The sequence below is a fragment of the Hyperoodon ampullatus genome, assembly GCF_949752795.1.
Source record: "Hyperoodon ampullatus genome assembly, chromosome: 3".
In the NCBI taxonomy this organism is placed as follows: Eukaryota; Metazoa; Chordata; class Mammalia; order Artiodactyla; family Ziphiidae; genus Hyperoodon; species Hyperoodon ampullatus.
Window position 1 is genome coordinate 104,726,472 of NC_136916.1, and position 20,284 is coordinate 104,746,755.

General features: G+C 40.5%; 1 protein-coding gene across 2 annotated transcripts; it reads right to left on the bottom strand.

Annotated features, from left to right (window-relative positions):
- Window positions 1-4,822: 4,822 nt before the first annotated feature.
- On the bottom strand, window positions 4,823-19,918 carry RAB2B (RAB2B, member RAS oncogene family; the record flags this gene model as incomplete). 2 transcript variants are annotated; one of them, XM_079701331.1, is made up of 8 exons in its annotated part: window positions 4,823-4,930; window positions 5,629-5,697; window positions 6,291-6,402; window positions 9,726-9,818; window positions 10,030-10,112; window positions 16,533-16,600; window positions 19,563-19,634; window positions 19,873-19,918. In XM_079701331.1, 8 exons carry the CDS (start codon window positions 19,916-19,918, stop codon window positions 4,823-4,825), a joined length of 651 nt encoding a protein of 216 aa, XP_079557457.1. The 2 variants fall into 2 exon arrangements, with proteins under 2 accessions (XP_079557457.1, XP_079557458.1); XM_079701332.1 differs by lacking the exon at window positions 19,563-19,634.
- Window positions 19,919-20,284: the final 366 nt, after the last annotated feature.

Sequence of the window (20,284 nt, forward strand, 5' to 3'; positions counted from 1 at the left end):
TGGGGCGTTCCACTATGTCTATTCTTTAAAAGAAAAAGACATCAAGTTCTAAGTCTTCGACTTCTGGCTCACTGTGCTCAGTCATTGAAAAGAGATTGGCTCACTAAACATCTATACACCACTATTCACCTCTTCCTTGAAGACCTTAATCATTTAGGACTGACCCTTAAAAGGTAGGAGCTTCTGCATCTGCACAGCTGCTGCAATGGCAGGGAAATTTCCTGCGACACTAGAGACAGGTAAATAAAGAAATTGCATTCGCTCCGAGGTAGGGGGAGGGGTCTTCTGGCACTGAAGAGTTTACATAATGCAACAGAAAACCAGTGAGCTCTGCAGACTTGTCAATGGAGATGCAAGGCTTGAGCTTCTCTCTTCCCACATCTCTGAACACGTCCAAAAGCCTGCTCTGCTCTGCTCTCCCAAAGATCCACAGAAATTACACCTAAGAATGTAAAACAATCTGCACAGGCTCACCCCATGCTCTCTTACCCACCTTTATTGCTAAAATGCAAAAAAAAAAAAAAAGCAATTAAAAAAGAAGAAAAAATCCCTAACCTCCCACTTCTGAGTCCAAAGTATGGAGTAACCAAACGGAGCCGGGGAGTTTTCCCTCCTCTGAAGGGGCAAAGGGAACAAGGAGCTGCCTCAAATCTACACGATACCCAGCAATGCAATGACAAGCCCTAAAAACTTCGCAGGGGCCGGCGCAGCCCCGTTCGCGGCTCGGCCCGACTCGGGCCCCTCGGCCCGGCAGCCGCCCTCTCCCCCGGCCTCTCACAAAGGAGAATGGTTCAGTCCAGAGCATCACCCAGCACCTGATCCCTTACAACTGGGGGACGGGCAGAGGGCGGGGGCGCGAGGAGGAGAATGAGTTATGGAAGCCAATTCCAAGAGCCTCAGCTTTTGCAAACTCTTGGACCAGCACTGTGCGGCGGGCGTGAGCGGAAAGCCTACCTGAACAAGTCCTGGTGCTTCCTTTCCAGCCAGCGTTTCAATTCACCCTTTCGGAGAACAAGGCGCCTTCCGGCGGAGCATGGCCAGCCCTCGGCTCAATCTAGCTTGCTAGTAGTCCATTCTCCCTCGCTCCGCCCACCTACGCTCCCACCCACCAATGGCAGGGCCTACGCCCCGCCTCTTCCAGCAGGGTAGTGTGAGTGCCATCCAGGAAGTCTCTTGAGGGTGGGAGGGCCTAAAAGGCTGAGGCAACCACAAATATGCCTGATTGAAAATAAAATTTGGCGGTAGGTCGGCTCTGACGGCTCTCAGTTCACGGACTTTCAGAGCTCTCGGCATCTTTTCTTGATCCCCGCAGTTGGGGGCGCTCTAAACGAAAACAACGTTTAGTTACCTGTTTCTGGGAAGCCATCTTGGATCGGGCTGGTGCCTTAGGGCGGGGAAGAGGAAGGAGTGCTTAAGGGATTTGAAGTCCCTTTCGGCGTTCTGTCGGACTACTTAGGTGCAGCCCCCATGTACTCTCCTTTAGATGATCAGAGTATCCCTCAGTCACGATGGGGAGAAAATCTAGAATAGTGCTGAATGCGCTTGGAGGCAGCCCCCACCCTCTCTCTCATACGAGGGGAGCGATCTTGACCAAATCAGAGAAGCAAAAATGCATTCTCGGAATGAGTGGATTTTCCGAGTTCCTGGGATAATCCTCTGGAGACACCTCACTCCTCAGGATATCAGCATAAGATCAACATAGGTTATGCATCTATTCTAGATGCTTCTAATCCTTATACTTCACGTGCAAGGTTTCCAGTATTCTGACTTTGACGGTACAGAGTACTGCCAGTCAGTTGGAAATGAACAGGATTCAGGGAAGAATTTCAACTTTTTTTTTTTTTTTAAAGGCCTAAGTTCATCAATAGACCCAAACTACCTGTGACTACAGATAGAGGGCAGAAGTCTTAAAGGTGAAATTATATGCAAGGAGGGGCATTAAGAGACTGCCTTAGAAACACTGGCTGCAGAGTAATGTTCTAATAACTGCGTTTAAACTGTTAATAATTTTAGTGTAGGTGAAATTCTCTTGCCCTCAATGAGAAAGATTTTCCTGTGTTTTCTAGTTTAAATCTCTACTGCTATTACAACTTGCTACAAGAAGTTTTTTTTTTTAATTCTTGAGTGAAGGAAGTCTTTCCGCATCATTAAAGGAATTTCTCGAGTAACATTTGCATGGTCATACATGGTGGGAGCTCAGAGACCTTAAGGAGTCACACGAATCAGTATTATATCGCAGAAGTGATTAAGACTTGGCCAAATACATTTCTCTGTATATTGAACAAAATCTGTTGGCCAAATTAAACTTGATTTTAGTATTAGGACTTACCAGAACAATATATTTGTCTGTAAATGCGTAGACAGATATGATCTTAATTACTAAGTTTCTAGAATGAGAACCTATTAACCTTCTGCTTACTTGATACAAAATAAACCTACTATCTAAAGAACCAGTTAATAGGCATTATAGAAAGGGGAATGGGTGTGCCTGCTATCCTCAATGATCTATAAATAGTAATGATTTAGACTGCTATAAATAGTATGACTTCCAATGGTCCTGGCCTTCAAAAATCAACCAACACCCATATTATCTTATAACTACTATTCTTCACATGGGAGTGGGAGATGCACTTTCTATAATTCTTCATGACCACTTCATTCAGAACATCAGCAATGATCAACACAGGTCATGAATTTGCCCAGGTACTTCTGTTTCTCATGCTTCCCTAAAATTGATGAAATACCTGAGTATAGAAGGTTATCAGTGGTTTGGATAAAATAACTGGATGTGGGATTCAGATCAAAAAAGTACACTCTAAAATATCAAAATGGTATCCTTTAATGACTCTGAAAGCAGCAGCTCTAGGCAGAATGCTATCTCTGATCAGTGCTCTGATTCATCCCAATCACTAAAGGTTTTTTTGGTTGGTAAAGGAAAACTCCTGTACAGAAACTATTAAGTTATATTTACTTTAGTTTTGTCCCTGGTGTGAGAGGGCAGGCCAAATTCAACAGCCTCAATCCCTTTTAGAATGAGGTAGGATTTTTCAAAAACAAAACAAAACCAAACGATAATCCAAGCAATACTCCAAATGCCTTCCAACTTCCTGTGGTACACTATTAAATAATACCACTACTACTGGGGGCAGAATCCTGTATAAAATGAATGTCTCTTAAGGAGGCTTCTTCCAATACCTTTGATACAATTCCCTAGAAGGAGAGTATCTACTTATGTTTGGGATACAATCAGAAATGACACACGAAATGTCAGCAGCTTGGATACATGCATATATTTAATTATGAAACAATTCATCAACAACAAAAACAATGAGGAAAATTCACGAGACCTCAGTGCTGTGGAAGAGAATGGGACATCAAGTCAAAATGATATAGCAACTGGCCCAGAAGGCTGCATGATGAGTGAGGCTAAGGCAAAGCTGACTAGGATAGTATTATATGCTCTTGAAAAGGAGAATGGCTGGAGAAGTATCCACTCATTTGACTGCTTGGAAGCAGGCAGCCTTAGTGTATGCTGCATGGAGTGGAGGTGAAGAGCCAGGGAAGGGAGAGAGAGGAGAGGGAGAAGAGCAATATAGAATCCAGGGTAAGCAGGTGGAAGAGATTGAGATAGAATTACAAAGAGATGACTCTAAGGCCTTTTGTTTCCTCTGCAGCCTAAGATAAACCTGTTCCAGGTCTTTAAGTATGTCAGTCAAATTCAGTGATCAAAGGAGTAGCACTAGGCACTGTGAAGCAATGGTGGAGGAAGCGGTTTACAAAACTAAAAGGATAACACGGTTCCTACTCTCAAGGAGCTCACAACCTACATGGGGAGACAGGTTCCACACACAAAGCTACTATGAAACATATTTACAAAGTAACATAAATAAATATACATATGAATAAACAATATATGAAAGCTAAAAGGTACTATGTCAGTAATTGTTCAGAAGTCCCTAGGTCAGTCAAAGAAGGCGTTCTGAAGGAAAAAAATGTGGACTTTGAGTATGTTAGTGGAGAGTAGGGTATGTGCAAAGGCATAGGAGTGGAAGCAAATATGTCATGTCCAGTAAGCAGATTAGCTTGACTACAGTAGAAAGTCTAAATAGGTCTCCTTAAGAAGTGTGTGTGATGAAACAGTAGGAGTCTATTTGGTGAAAGACACTGACTTACTAATGTTAGGTCTGGTCCCTAAAACAAAATGAACAGGGAAAGATGTTTTCTCTAGGTAATGATAGTAAGTGGCTATGGGACCAGGAGCAACTCCACTGCTTTCGAATCGTGTAGTTACTCTAAGACAGAGAAACTAGTAATGGGATGATGGAGAAGTATTCAGCATCCTTGAGCAGTTCAAGTAGAAGGAACTGCTATCTGCTACACATCTTATGACGTGGCAAGTGAAAAAATTCAATGAAATCCCAAGACTGAGGATCTACGGTCAAAAGGTCAGCCGGATCCCAGTAATCTCAAGTGCTCAAGCAGAAGGTCCTAGACCGTTGTTACTAATTCTTGGTGGGGAGTAGACTGTATATGCTTATAAAAGAATTTATTTTTGAACTACCATGACAATCAGCTTTGATCCTAACATTTTAGAAATTAAAATAGAAGGATGAGAAGAGCCCTAATCTATAGGGAATGCTCACGTCCCTGAAGAAGGACAGGTCAATAAGGGCCCAAATTCTCCCCTGGTCTTTAAGTGGAAAGGCAAAACATCACACCTTGAAAAGAGGCTTTTCTCAGCCAAAGCAAGTTAAGACCTCTTTCTTTAAGCCTATTGATCTGAAGCTGTTCCAGGAAGGAAAAAAGAGTCCAGGCCAGAAGTTCAGCAGCAGCCAGAGTCGGACCCCATGTCACGAGAGCTCCGCTGGGAGGCACTGGGTCCCACTGATGTTGAAATACACTGCTGGGGGCCAATCTTGATGCCATTTGCCTGTAGAAGAAAAGAGGCAGTAGTTCCCACCTCAGTGTGAAAGTTAAGTGGGAGAAAGGAGAAGGGTAAAAGGAGAAATCATTAATCACATTTTCTAGAAGTAGATATGGCCTTGGCAGGTAACCATGCACTCTAGCCAGACTGCTGTGGAACAGTAATCTGTGACAGTGAAGATGAGATGACCAGCTCTGGTATTATCAATGACTAGAACTGGCTTTTGTGCCCATTTTTAAAGTGACTGTTATACTTAAGTTTCATAGCTATGTGCAGAATCGGGATGTGATTAGGTAAGAGTAATAGGAGGTAAAAGAGAAGTGGCAGCATATTAGCATATAATTCTTTTTTCTGTTTTGACCCCAAATTTGCTTTATAGAAATGGCCGTGCTGAGCAATTAAGAATCACACTTCCCCAAGCTCTGGAATAGTGAAAAACTGAGGTTGAAAAGAAAATCTCCCATAACGTATAAACCTTTTAGATCACCAATTAATAATCTCTTTAAGCATTCTGGGTCTCAGACTTGAGAAAAAACGAAAAGGATGACAGGTTTCTGTGTACCTACATAAAAAAAAAAATCAAGTATGAATTGGCATAGCTTCAAATAGTATCATGTTAGATAGGAAGTGCTTACGTTCTAGGGAGCTTCCTATCCTGTTTAAGACAAAGCAAAGTTAATTGTCAGACCCCCACCCTATCTCACCTCATTGTGGACATCAAATAAACCCTGCTGGATCTTCCTATATATTTCTTTGGCTGTGTTAATGAAGGCCTAAAGGAAACATAAACCATAGTATTAGGCTCAAGTTTAGGTAGAGAGATTAAGAAAAGAGAATACAAATATTATTCCTATTTGGATTTCAAAGGTGAATTAGGAACTATTAGGAGAATGCAGTAAAAATATAGACGGTCCCCCAAAGGCCCTGTAAAAGCCACTGAGAGTAGTTTCAAAAAGAAAAAGGGGATTCTACGGTATTTTGGTACTGACACACGATATACCTAGGGTTCCTAGGTTGGCACCCTCTGCAAATAAAACAAACATGCTCTCTTCTCAGTTAGTTACTGAAGATACAGTCAGTATCAGGCTTACGAATGACTAAAGTAGAATCTATTAGTTCTACTGATTTACAAATAACAGTAGTGTCAACCCACACTTACCAATTAATGTTATCTAATATAAAAGTAAAGCCTTAGGAATCAAGGAAAAAGAAATGGAAAAATTCCCTTAAAGGGAGACATATGGTCACTATGACCATAAGACATCCTTTTCTTACCCATGTCTTATAAGGGAAGAGAATTCTGAATAAAAGGACAAAGATATGGCATAATCTCTGAAAACTTTCCCTACTTTTTCCCAAATAGTACCTCTTCAACATTGCAGGCTGTTTTGGCTGATGTTTCCATGAATATAAGTCCATGTTCCCGAGCAAAGGCCTCTCCCTCTTCTCTCTTCACATCCCTACGGGATTCTAAGTCACTGCAAGAGATTAATTGGGGAGAAAACTAAAAAAAGATCCAAGTGAAAGAAGAAACTCTTGTTCTAAAAGAATCCCATAGCTGTTTCAACTGCCAGTTAATCCATAAAGAATGTAGATCCTGCATGATGTTCCTTGTATAGGGTTACTGATTTCTGTAGCCTCTTGGAAAATATTCTTCAGATCAGATTCTTGACAGCTGCTGCATGGTTGAGGATAATACCTTACTCTTATTACAGAGAAAAAGGTTTGTAAGAGGTTACGCAAGCCCCCTAGTTACTCAAGGTCTATGCCCTATGCTTCTTTTTTGAAAGAGATCCAGTTAAAGCAAAGGAAAGAAGAGGAAAGGGAAATTCCAGTTACTGGAAAGTAGAAAAGTCATAGATGTCAAATCTCATAGTGATAAGTGTCTTCCTCTTTACTAGAATCAATCCACAAGAAGAGAAAGAGCCAGGAATAGGGAGAGCGCAGTTGCCTTAACGCTCACTAGTCTCATTATTAATGTGTATAAGTAGCAGCCTGCCACCAGGGAAATGAGGGATTCAGAGAAAATGATATGGATAAAATTAGGTGATACTGGGCTTCCTTGGTGGCACAGTGGTTGAGAGTCCGCCTGCCGATGCAGGGGACACAGGTTCGTGCCCCGGTCCGGGAAGATCCCACATGCTGTGGAGCGGCTGGGCCCGTGAGCCATGGCCGCTGAGCCTGTGCGTCCAGAGCCTGTGCTCCGCAACGGGAGAGGCCACAGCAGTGAGAGGCCCGTGTACCGCAAAAAAAAAAAAAAAAAAAAAAAAATTAGGTGATACTGAGGATGTGAAGACAGAGCCAAGGAATGAGAAAAAATGAAGTGGCATGGAAAGACTTTATGCAAGACAGGATAAAAGGCTGCAGAATAAGGCAATGGTGAACTGTCTGATTTTCGTTTTTCAAATTGGAAATTTTCATTTGGGAGGATTCCAGTTTTTCACCATAAAAAAAAAATCAAGGAGTAAGTCCATTAGAGAACAACAAACCTGCAAGATGTAGATTTATTATTCATCAGCTCTGTGAAGACCAGGGAAGAACTAACCCTAAATGGCAACAGTCCAAAATTTGTACCTCTAGCCCAGACACACCTCTAAGCTCCAGATCAGTTTGTCCATTTGTCTGTTCTTCATTTCCTCTCTGATGTGTAAAAGGCATCTCAGAAGTACATCAAAATGAAATGTCCTGATTCTGTCCCAAGCTTCCACATCTCCATAAATGGCACAAGCCCAAAACCAAGACATTATTAACACCTTTTCCTCCTTCACTCCAAATACCCTATCCACCCCAAAGCAAGGTACTCCAAAAGGTACCTTAAAATCATCCTTTTCTCTCTCTGTGTCATCGACCTAGTCTAATCCACCACTCTCCCACTTGGACTGCTGCTGCCGAGATCCACGTCAACCCTTGCTCCCCTCCAGGGTGATCTTTTAAAACCTGATCAAGCTACTTCTCTGCTTAAAACTCTTAAATGCTTCCTACTGTGTTTAGAATAAAATCCAAACTCCTCTCTCAGATCAGTAAGTGCCTTGATGAGATCTGACCCCTGCCTTCTTTTCCAACCTCATCTTGCACCATTCCCCTCTGATTTAGTCCAACCATACCAGGTTTCTTTCAGCATTTTAAACTTACCGAGCTTCTTTCCAGTTTAAGGCTTTCACACAGTTTGTTACCACTATTTGATACTTTTTAAAATCTTTGCCCACTGAACTCTTGCACATCCTTCAGATTCCAGCTTAAATTACAACTCTAAATCAAAAATAAGTACCCTGGTACTCTTTTTTATAGTGCCCTTTTTCTTCCCCTTCGCTCCATTTATCATAATTTGTAATCAGATACAAATCATTTTATATTCAATATCTATGTCCCCATTGACTGTAAGCTCCATGGGAATGGGGGCAGGACTTTGTTTTCACCTTGCACATTCAGGGTCTGGCACAATGTCTAAGACATAACAGGTTTTCCATAAATTGGTTGAACCAATAAATGAGTACTAATGAATTAGTCTGTGGCCACAGTTCTCAAACGGTGCACCTTAGGCACTATTACCAACTCACAAGGGTGCCACAGGTTGCTTTAAATATTCAAGGGAAACACAGGAACACTCAACATCAGAACACCAAATAAATTACAAGCTTGATATAACTGGCAATGTCACCATCAGATCCTGACAGACTCCATTCAACATTTGCACATCTTTGCGAAGCTGACTTTTTGGCAGTTGCTGTGACAAAAAGCAAACCCTGCACTAAAATCAATTTGGAACGCAGAGTGGTAGTGTCCAATATTGATTCCAAGGTTTGAGAAGCTGTTCTGTCATTATGGTTATTTAAGAATGAAATTAAAAATTCTTTTTCTTTTAATTTATGTTTTTCATTTTTCAGTTAGTTGTTATGACAAAAATACTTGTTATGTTGTTTAGATCTATTAAATAACAAAACTATTAGGTATGTGCTTTGGCCTATGGGTGCCTTAGAAAATTTATTGAGAATAACAAGTGTTGGTGAGGATGTGGAGAAACTGGAACCCTTGTGCATTATTGGTAGTAATGTTAAATGGTGTAGCCACTATGGAAAACAATACAGCAGTACCTCAAAAAATCAAACAGAATTTCCATAAGATCCAGCAATTCCACTTCTGGGTGTATACCCTAAAGAATTGAAAGCAGGGACCCAAACAGATATCTGTACACCCATGTTGACAAGAAGCATTATTCACAATAGCCAAAAGGTAGAAGCAACTGAAGTGTACATCAATGGATGAATAAACAAAATGTGGTAAATACATACAATGGATTACTATCCACCCTTAAAAGGGAAGGAAATTCTAACACATGCTACAATATGGATAAATTTTGAAGACGTTATGTTAAATGAAATAAGCCAGTAATAAAAAGACAAATATTGTATGATTCCACTTATATGTGGTGCCTAGAACAGTCAATTTTATTGAGACAGGAAGTAAAATGGTGGTTGCCAGGGGCTGGTGGGATGGGGAATGTGGAGTTAACTGTTTATGGTAATAGTCTCTCAGTCGGGGAAGATGAAAAAGTTCTGGAGATGAATGGTGGTGATGGTTACAGAACAATGTAAATATACTTAATGCCACAGAACTATCTACTTAAAAATGGTTAAAATGGTAAATTTTATGTTATGTATATTTTAACCACAATAATTTTTTTTTTTTAAACTGAGACACTAAATGTACCTAAACTAAAAAAGTTTAGGGCCCAAATGATCCAATGTCCACAGAGTACCTAGATGACTCCTGGTACTTATTATTTATACAAATAAAATTTTACCTCTTATTCCCAATCAGCATGATAACCATGTTGGAGCTAGAGTGCTGCCGGGCATCCTCTAACCACGAGGTCAGGTGGTTGAAGGTTTCACGCCTACAGCAGAAAAGTTTAGAAAGTGGGTCAAAGGCTTATTTCAAAATGCCAAAGCAATTCCAAATGTATGGGAAAATGGGGAAAATTATACGTGTAAAGAAAAATATTAGAGAGGCCTTTCCTCTTTAGCATTCTAACTAGATTCAGTAGATTAAAAAGATATTGAGAACAGAGGAAAGAATCTCCCTCTCACCCACCAGATGTGACTCACCTTGTAATGTCATACACCAGCAGTGCTCCGGCTGCTCCCCTGTAGTAGGAACGGGTGATAGAACGGAAGGATTCTTGTCCAGCCTTTTCCGTCAACGTGACAACAACAAAAAATCCCAACAAAACCAGGTTATTTCCAGAGAAATTACTTGATCACATGCCACTCTAACACAAAGGACTTAATTTTACAAAAGAACTTCTACTAAGAAAAGAGAATTAGGGAAAAGGAAACCTGACTGCCCAGGGAGAAGTCCAGGTGGGAAATCAATATTTTTCAATGACAGTGCAATGGATATTTTGGGTGGGTCAACTCTTCCTATGAGACTGTCCATCAAATTGCTGAATGTTTAGCATCGCTGGCTCCCCATCGCAATGCTAGTAGTGCCCCACCGTGTGACAATCAAAGACATTCCCATACATTTCCCAATATCCCCTAGGAAAGAACTGGAAATAGAACTAGAAACTCAGAGTATTTTCAATCCCATATGATGCTGAACATATCACATTAACCTTTCTTTCTGTTTCTATTCCTTTATCTATAAAAAGGAAAATTATCTTAGAATGCCAATGCCCTGTCTAATGGAAGTTTCATTTTGATGGATCAATGTAGAAAATTAGATACCAAGCACTTAAATTGGGCATATGCTGATTGACCTTTAGTGTTCCACTAATAAAGGCAGGACTACCAAGATGTCCCTTGCTGGGATCTTGTCATGGCAAACAGTAATAACAAATAGGGAAAGAAGCCCAGGGCCCAGGACTGAGTTTTCCTAAAACAAACCCAACTGCTTATACTCTAATCTCATTTCCAACTGGGGCCAAGATATTAAGTTTTATTTATAACTGAGCAATTTATTAATGCCCCCATATACTGGATACTTCTGGTTTCCTGATGGAAGAAGTTTTTGGGTTTTTCATTCAAGGAAGCAAAATCATCTAAATATGAATACCCTGAGCACTGAATCTATCCTATCGGAAAAGTTTTCACATTCTTGAAATTCTTTATCCTCATATTCCTACATAAAGTTTAGGAAGGAAGACTATTGTTTATAATTTAAAGATAGGAAAACTAAGATGTGGAAAATAAATAGCTTTTTCATAGTATAATAACAATAACAGTAATGATACTAATTATATCACAAATGGGAAAAATTAGGCTCAAAGGCCAGTTCAGTAACTGGCCAAAAGTTATAAACTCTATATATGTTGAACCCATAAGTTAAATTTAGGAGCTTAAGCCGCATAGCACAGGGAGATCAGTTGGGTGCTTTGTGACCACCTAGAGGGGTAGGATAGGGAGGGTGGGAGGGAGGGAGACGCAAGAGGGAAGAGATACGGGAACATATGTATATGTATAACTGATTTACTTTGTTATAAAGCAGAAACTAACACACCATTGTAAAGCAATTATACTCCAATAAAGATGTTTAAAAAATACATAAATAAACTTAAGAGCTTAGTACTTCATCGCACAAAAGTTTGTTTTCTTAGACATTATTTCATATAACCTAAACCCAGGTTTGAAAGTGAGAAGAGTGTTCCAGTACACTAATTCTAAGGTTACTTTTCCAACAATACAAGAATCTCTTACTATAAGAATCATACAAATGGGACCTCCCTGGTGGTCCAGTGGTAAGGAATCCGCCTTCCAATGCAGGGGACATGGGTCGGATCCCTGGTTGGGGAACTAAGATCCCACATGCCGTGTGGCAACTAAGCCCACGCACCTCAACAAGAGACCCTGCGTGCCGCAAACTACAGAGCCCATGCACCCTGGAACCCACACACCACAACTAGAGAGAGAAAACCTGCAGGCCACAACCAGAAAGAAGCCCGCACGCCACAACAAAAGATCCTGCATGCTGCGGTGAAGATCCCTCATGTCACAACTAAGACCCGACACAGCCAAAAATAAATAATAAATAAATATTAAAATATATATTTTTAAAAAGGAATCATACAAATGTTTTAATGAGTTGCATACCTATTAGAACATCAAAATCCAAAAATAATTCTAAAGAAGTTTGTTGGTAATATTAACAAAATTTTAAGATTTAAAACATGCTTTTTCCCTCCAAGAGCTCACTTAAATTTTGTTTATCCTCTAATGGTTTTACATCTTAAATTATTTGATTCCTGTTTTGCTTTTATCTTACTTTCTCTCATCTTCTGCTATGGTTGAAAGCTTCCTTCCTTGTGGCCTTCTAGGAACTAAAAGGGAAAGTCTGAGGGAGGCCTGTGTTATGGTTGAATCATATGGCAGCATTTAACTTTAGCAGATGAAAATACTTCCAGTGGGCCATTAGAAATGCTTTTTAAAATCAAATCACTTTAACTCTCAAATAAACAATCTAACCCTACACTTAAAACAACTAGAGAAAGAACAAAGAAAACCCAAAGTCAGTAGAAGGAAAGAAATCATAAAAATCAGAGCAGAAATAAATAAAATAGAAACAAAGAAAATAATAGCAAAGATCAATAAAACTAAAAGCTGGTTTTTTGAGAAGATAAACAAAATTGATAAACCCTTAGCCAGACTCTTAAAGAAAAAAATGGAGAGGATGCAAATCAATAAAATTAGAAATGAAAAAGGAGAAATAACAACTGACACTACAGAAATACAAAGGATTATAAGAGACTACTACAAACAACTATATGCCAATAAAATGGACAACCACGAAAAAATGGACAAATTCTTGGAAAGGTACAATTTTCCAAGACTGAACCAGAAAGAATTAGAAAATATAAACAGACCTATCACAAGTAATAAAATTGAAACCATAATTAAAAATATACCAACAAACAAAAGTCCAGGACCAGATGGCTTCACAGGCAAATTCTATCAAACATTTAGAGAGAAGAGCTAACACCCATCCTTCTCAAACCCTTCCAAAAAATTGCAGAGGGAGAAACACTCCCAAATTTATTCTACGAAGCCACCATCACCCTGATACCAAAACCAGAAAAAGATACCACGAAAAAAGAAAATTATAGACTAATATCACTGATGAACATAGATGCAAAAATCCTCAACAAAATACTAGCAAACAGAATTCAACAATACATTAAAAGGATCATACACCATGATCAAGTGGGATTTATCCCAGGGATGCAAGGATTCTTCAATATATAGCAAATCAATCAATGATTGATTTGATCAATTGATTGATCAATCAATCACCCCATTAACAAATTAAGGAATAAAAACATATGATCATCTCAATAGATGCAGAAAAAGCTTTCGACAAAATTCAACACCTATTTATGATAAACACTCTCCAGAAAATGGGCATAGAGGGAACCTACCTCAACATAATAAAGGCCACATATGACAAACCCACAGCAAGCATCGTACTCAATGGTGAAAAACTGAAAGCATTTCCACTAAGATCAGGATAAGACAAGGATGCCCACTCTCTCCACTCTTATTCAACATAGTTTTGGAAGTCCTAGCCACAGCAATCAGAGAAAAAAAAGAAATAAAAGGAATACAAATTGGAAAAGAAGAAGTAAAACTGACACTGTTTGCAGATGACATGATACTGTACATTGAAAATCCTAAAGATGCCACCAGAAAACTACTAGAACTAATCAATGAATTTGGTAAGGTTACAGGATACAAAATTAATGAACAGAAATCTCTGGCATTCCTACACACCAACAATGAAAAATCAGAAAGAGAAATTAAGGAAACACTCTCATTTACCACTGCAATAAAAAGAATAAAATACCTAGGAATAAAGTGCCTAAGGAGGTGAAAGACTTGTACTCAGAAAACTATAAAACACTAATGAAAGAAATCAAAGATGACATAGACAGATGGAGAGATATACCAAGTTCTTGGATTGGAAGATTCAATATTGTTAAAATGCCTACACTACCCAAAGCAATCTACAGATTCAATGCAATCCCTATCAAACCACCAGTGGCATTCTTCACAGAATTAAAAAAAAATTTTTACAATTCGTATGGAAACACAAAAGACCTCGAATAGGCAAAGCAATCTTGAGAAAGAAAAATTAAGCTGGAGGAATCTGGCTTCCTGACTTCAAACTATAGCACAAAGCTACAGTAGTCAAGACAGTATGGTACTGGCACAAAAACAGAAATATAGATCAATGGTACAGGATAGAATGCCCAGAGATAAACCCATGCACATATGGTAACCTAATTTACTACAAAGGAGGCAAGAACATACAATGGAGAAAAGACAGCCTCTCAATAAGTGGTGCTGGGAAAACTGGACAGCTACATGTAAAACAATGAAATTAGAACACTACCTAACACCATACACAAAAATAAACTCAAAATGGATTAAAAACCTAAATGTAAGACCAGACACTCTAAAACTCTTAGAGGAAAACATAGGAAAAACACTCTTTGACATAAACCACAGCAAGATCTTTTTGACCCACCTCCTAGAGTAAAGGAAATAAAAACAAAAATAAACAAATGGGACTTAATGAAACAAAAGCTTTTGCACAGCAAAGGAAACCATGAACAAGACAAAAAGACAACCCTCAGAATTGGAGAAAATGTTTGCCAATGAACAATAGACAAAGGATTAATCTCCAAAATATACAAACAGCTCATGGAGCTCAATATCAAAAAAACAAACAATCCAATTAAAAAACGGGTGGAAGGGCTTCCCTGGTGGCGCAGTGGTTGAGAGTCCGCCTGCCGATGCAGGGGACACGGGTTCATGCCCCGGTCCGGGAAGATCCCACATGCCGTGGAGCGGCTGGGCCCGTGAGCCATGGTTGCTGAGCCTGCGCGTCCGGAGCCTGTGTTCCGCAACGGGAGAGGCCACAACAGTGAGAGGGCCGCGTACCGCAAAAAAAAAAAAAAAAAAAAAAAAGGTGGAAGACCTAAATGGACATTTCACCAAGGAAGACATACAGATGGCCCAGAGGCACATGAAAAGATGCTCAACATCACTAATTATTAGAGAAATGCAAATCAAAACTACAATGAGGTATCATCTCACACCAGTCAGAATGGCCATTATCAAAAAATCTAGAAACAATAAATGCTGGAAAGGGTGTGGTGAAAAGGGAACCCTCCTGCACTGTTGCTGGAAATGTAAATTGATACAACCACTATGGAGAACAGCATGGAGGTTCCTTAAAAAACTACAAATAGAACTACCATATGACTCAGCAATCCCACTACTGGGCATATACCCTGAGAAAACCATAATTCAAAAAGAGACATGTCCCACAATGTTCACTGCAGCACTATTTACAATAGCCAGGACATGGAACCAATCTAAATGTCCATCGACAGATGAATGGATAAAGAAGATGTGGCACATGTATACAATGGAATATTACTCAGCCATAAAAAGAAATGAAATTGAGTTATTTGTAGTGAGGTGGATGGACCTAGAGTCTGTCACATAGAGTGAAGTAAGTCAGAAAGAGAAGAACAAATACCGAATGCTAACACATATATATGGAATCTAAAAAAAAAAAAAGTTGTACTGATGAAACTAGTTGCAGGGCAGGAATAAAGATGTAGACATAGAGAATGGACTTGAGGACACAGGGAGTGGGAAGGGTAAGCTGGGACGAAGTGAGAGAGTAGCACTGACATATATACACTACCAAATGTAAAACAGCTAGTGGGAAGCAGCCGCATAGCACAAGGAGATCAGCTCGGTGCTTTGTGAGGACCTAAAGGGGTGGGATAGGAAGGGTGGGAGGGAGATGCAAGAGGGCGTATGCATATGGCTGATTCACTTTGGTGTACAATAGAATCTAACACAGTACTGTGAAGCAATTATACTCCAATAAAGATCTATTTTAAAAAAATCAAATCACTTTACTTCTTTATCTCAATCCAAGTTCCTGAACCAAAGTTTGTGAGCCAATAAGCTAGAAAGAGTGAGCAGTTCAATTTGGGTTGGTCTGCATCAGTCTGAGGTATCTTTGTCCATCCCCAGTAAAAAAAAAATCTGAAGCAGCAAAGAATTAAGATGGAGATAAAGAGAATTAACAGCTTTCTAATCTCCCCCAAACGGAAGCATCAGATATAGTTTCAAGATATATAATCCATTCCTACAAAGTCAGATAGGCTCATTTCCTAAGAATCAAAATGCATTCCAAAGTAAAATGCAAATGAATTTGGGATTTTTTTTTTTTTTTTGGCCGTGCCACGTGGCTTGTGGGATCTTAGTTCCCTGATCAGGGATTGAACCTGGGCCCTTGCAGTGAAAGCACAGAGTCCTAACCACTGGACTGCCAGGGAATTCCCAAATTTGGGATTATGTAAGCAATATTTTTACTAGAGCAAACTCATATATTATTTGGGTAATTTAAAACAAAAAGATATGGCACTCAGAATTTGTAACTGTAACAAATGGAAGTGAAAGCTTCCCTATCTCTTTGATTTCACTCTTCTACTGCTCTGATCTCCACCATGAGCCCCACCGTCATAGCCCTTTGCCCCTGCATCAGCCTTTACTGTTATATTCAGGACTAAAGTATTTTTGTTTCCTCTCACCGTATCCCAGATTTGCAGTTTGATTTGTTTTCCATCAATGTTGACCATACGGGCCCCAAACTCCACACCTGTCAGTGAAAATCAAGAGAAAGAATGAACAACAGCCATGCTGAGAGGTTCATGTTTTTCCTCAATGTGCTAAAGACTCATTCTCAGGGGCTTCCCTGGTGGCGCAGTGGTTGAGAGTCCACCTGCCGATGTGGGGGATGGGGGTTCGTGCCCGGGTCCGGGAAGATCCCACATGCCGCGGAGCGGCTGGGCCCGTAAGCCATGGCCGCTAAGCCTGCGCGTCCGGAGCCTGTGCTCCGCAACGGGAGAGGCCACAACAGTGAGAGGCCCGCGTACCGCAGGAAAAAAAAAAAGACTCATCCTCTGTCTGCACTTAGTACCACTAAGCACATTACAGCTGCCTATTTGCTCCAATTCATTTTGTGCTCCTTGAAGTTTTACTCACCTTCTAGAATTAAAAACTGTGCTCTAGATAATGACTTCAGAAATATAACCAAAAAGCAGATATGGGGATAAAACTAATTAAGAAATCAAGGAAAAGGTGAATAAATTTTTAGCATTATTATTTAATGCTTAAATGTTATTAGGTAATGTTTAAATTTGTAACTTTTTTAAAACTTCTAAAAATTTTGAAAATATTTCCTCATATTTTCTCAAAGTCACTCTCTAGTCCTCTATATGAAACAATATTTGTTTTTTTTAATAGATTTATTTATTTGTTATTTATTTATTTATTTGTTTGTTTTTGGCTGCATTGGCTCTTCGTTGCTGTGCGCGGGCTTTCTCTAGTTGCGGTGTGCAGGGGTTACTCTTTGTTGCACTGCGCGGGCTTCTCATTGTGGTGGCTTCTCTTTGTTGCTGAGCATGGGGTCTACGTGCGTGGGCTTCAGTAGCTGTGGTTCACGGGCTCTAGAGCGCAGGCTCAGTAGTTGTGGTGCACGGTCTTAGTTGCCCCGTGGCATGTGGGACCTTCCCAGACCAGGGCTCAAACCCGTGTCCCCTGCACTGGCAGGCGGATTCTTAACCGCTGCGCCACCAGGGAAGCCCTGAAACAATATTTCTTTTTGCAATTCTAGAATTTTTGTTTTAGAAAAGCACCTATCTAAGAAGTAGGTTCTCAAGAATGAAACATTTCAAGTCTCCAATAATTCCCAGAGTTCACTGGAAAACAGCCTTCCTCCTAGGAGTTTGGAAACAGATAGTCTGATAAAGATTTTGGTTTACCTGGCGTTCAGCTTTTCAAGGTAATGTCAGGACAAAACTTAAAAATTGAAGATTACTTACATTAAAATTACTTGATGATAAGTCAAACAATTTGTCCTACTTTCTATTTTTATACAGTACTTTACTCCAGGACTTCTGATTTCCAAGTAAGAAAGAGCACTAATCTAGCTTCTGCTATTCAGTGGCCCCAGGCACAATGTGACCAGAATCTCCTCTAAAGTTCTGCAGTCAATAAGACAAATTAAAAAATTGCTTCTTACTACTCTGGACTGCTACATCAAGTGATAGTTACTAAAAAAAAAAAAAGTCACTAATTTTGTTTTCTTTCTGGACAAGAAGAATGGAATTTCAATGGGGAAGAATTAAAAAATAACACTTTTGTCTCCTTTTATGCAACTTCCTCTAATTACACAGAAACCTTCATAATTTGCACATATTTTCTATCTAACTGCCTTGTTTATCTTGGTACAGAAAACTGAATTCAGAAAGAAACACAGCCTATACTGGACTCTGGGGAAAACTTGATTGATCACTTCATTCCTCTGTTTTGAAACTTGTCATTTGCTCCCATTACCTTCAGGTGTTTCAAAATTTCATCCCTAATATACTCTCTAGCCTTATTTCTTCCCACTCTCCAATTTAAATTCCATGCTCCAACCATATTAAATTACTTTCAGTTTTCCAAATGTAGCCTGATCTCTGTTATTCCTGAGCCTTTGCACATGTTATTCCTTCTTGCCCTGATCACTTTTCCCTCATCTCTACAACCCCTTTGCCTGGCAAACTCCTGTTCATTCTTCCATTTTCAGGCTCTCTTGATAGAGGTGGTACCTCTTTTCCCCTTCTGCAGTTGAAATTTACTTGTCATTATCTGCCCCCAGCCCCACCTCCTACACTGGAGCTTTCAATGTAGGCACAGTGTTTGCCTTGTTAAGCACTGTATCACTAGCACCTAGCACAGAGTGGTTGTGCAATTAATATTCATTTGCAAAAATATTTTCCTGTTGATACTATCCTCTAAATCCTTTTCTAACCTCATTAGGTATTTCTGAATAAGTCCTTTGGGATCAGTAGTAACTTAGACTTCCATAAGGTGTGACTTGGAAGTGGCAATATAGTAAGAATGGGAGCTAGGGATTTTATTCTGAAACTGCATCTGCATGGCAAGAAGACTAGTTTTACACATATATTTTTGGGGAGGCTGGAGTTATGGAGATTATGGGGAAGGGGTTGTTAAAGCCCCAGCAGGCCATGCCTTATCACAAATGTGTGGAAGATGTTCATACTTCCCAGGACCACCAGTGTGTCTCTGAACTCTACCATACTCTTTTCTTTAAAACGAAAGTTATTACTTCCATGTACCTTTTAATTCTAAGTCTGGGATGGCTCTTCAATTTGCTTCCTCCTTTCCAACACACACACAAAATCTATATAGTAGTGATTACTTTGAAAAAACACATGTGAGGTTCGCACTAATTTACCCCAAAGCAAGGTGACTTTTTGAATAGTTATGTTTCCGTGGGATTTTCCACAGACATACAAATTGCATTTGGAAAAACAAATCCTACAGCAACTAATCCATACCTCACGCTCATCTCTAAATTTAAAGTTACCTTTCAATTACTTACTCCCCATTTATCAGCATTTGATTAGTCACACTTCACTAAACATAACTTTAGACTAGTTCAAAAATAGGGAGAGGTAACTTTTTACTTCGAACACCAAAGGCTGCTGCTAACTTTCCACTTTAGCTAGCCATATTTCATAACCTATTCTAGGACAGGTACATGCACTTACCTATTGTGAGGTCGTGGACAGGCTGGAACCTCTTGTCTGTAAACTGCAAGAGGAGACATGACTTCCCCACACCTGAAAGAAGAGGACGCGCGTTCTAGGAGTTACGCCGCCCGGGAACAGTCCAGTGTCGGGGCGTCCAGGACTCGAGAAGGGTAGCGGGGAGCCCGGAGCCCGGCGCCCCGCCCCCGGCCGCCCGCCCCGCCCCCGCTTCACTTAATCGCCCAGCCCACTGAATGAGCCCCGCCCCCAAGACCCGATTTCGGTGCTTCGAATTCCCGCCCCAGCTTGAGGGCTGTCGCCCGCGGGTTACCTGTGTCCCCGATGATGATGTACTTGAAGAGATAAGCATAAGTCATGGTCCCGTTTCCTCTGGATTCCGGGTCCGCCCGACTTCTACAGCCCTTTACCTCCGGCCTCTCTAGCCACTCAATCTATCGACCTCCGGCCCCTCTAGCCCAGATCATGTCTCTATTGCTCTCCCTCGAAATCCCCTTTCGGTCGGAGCGACGGTAATACCCAGATACCACCTCCAGGGACGTCTGTAACACTCCTACCTGCCATTATCCCACCAAGCTCCAGAGGGCGATAGCTAGCCTTTCAGTGCTCTCGGCCTTCCCGGGCTGACTCGCAACATCCCCACGGCGCTCCTTCCAATCAGCGGAGAGCGACGCACGTCGTTGCGGAAGTGACGGCAGTTCCGTGTCCAGTGGGGCGGTGGGAGC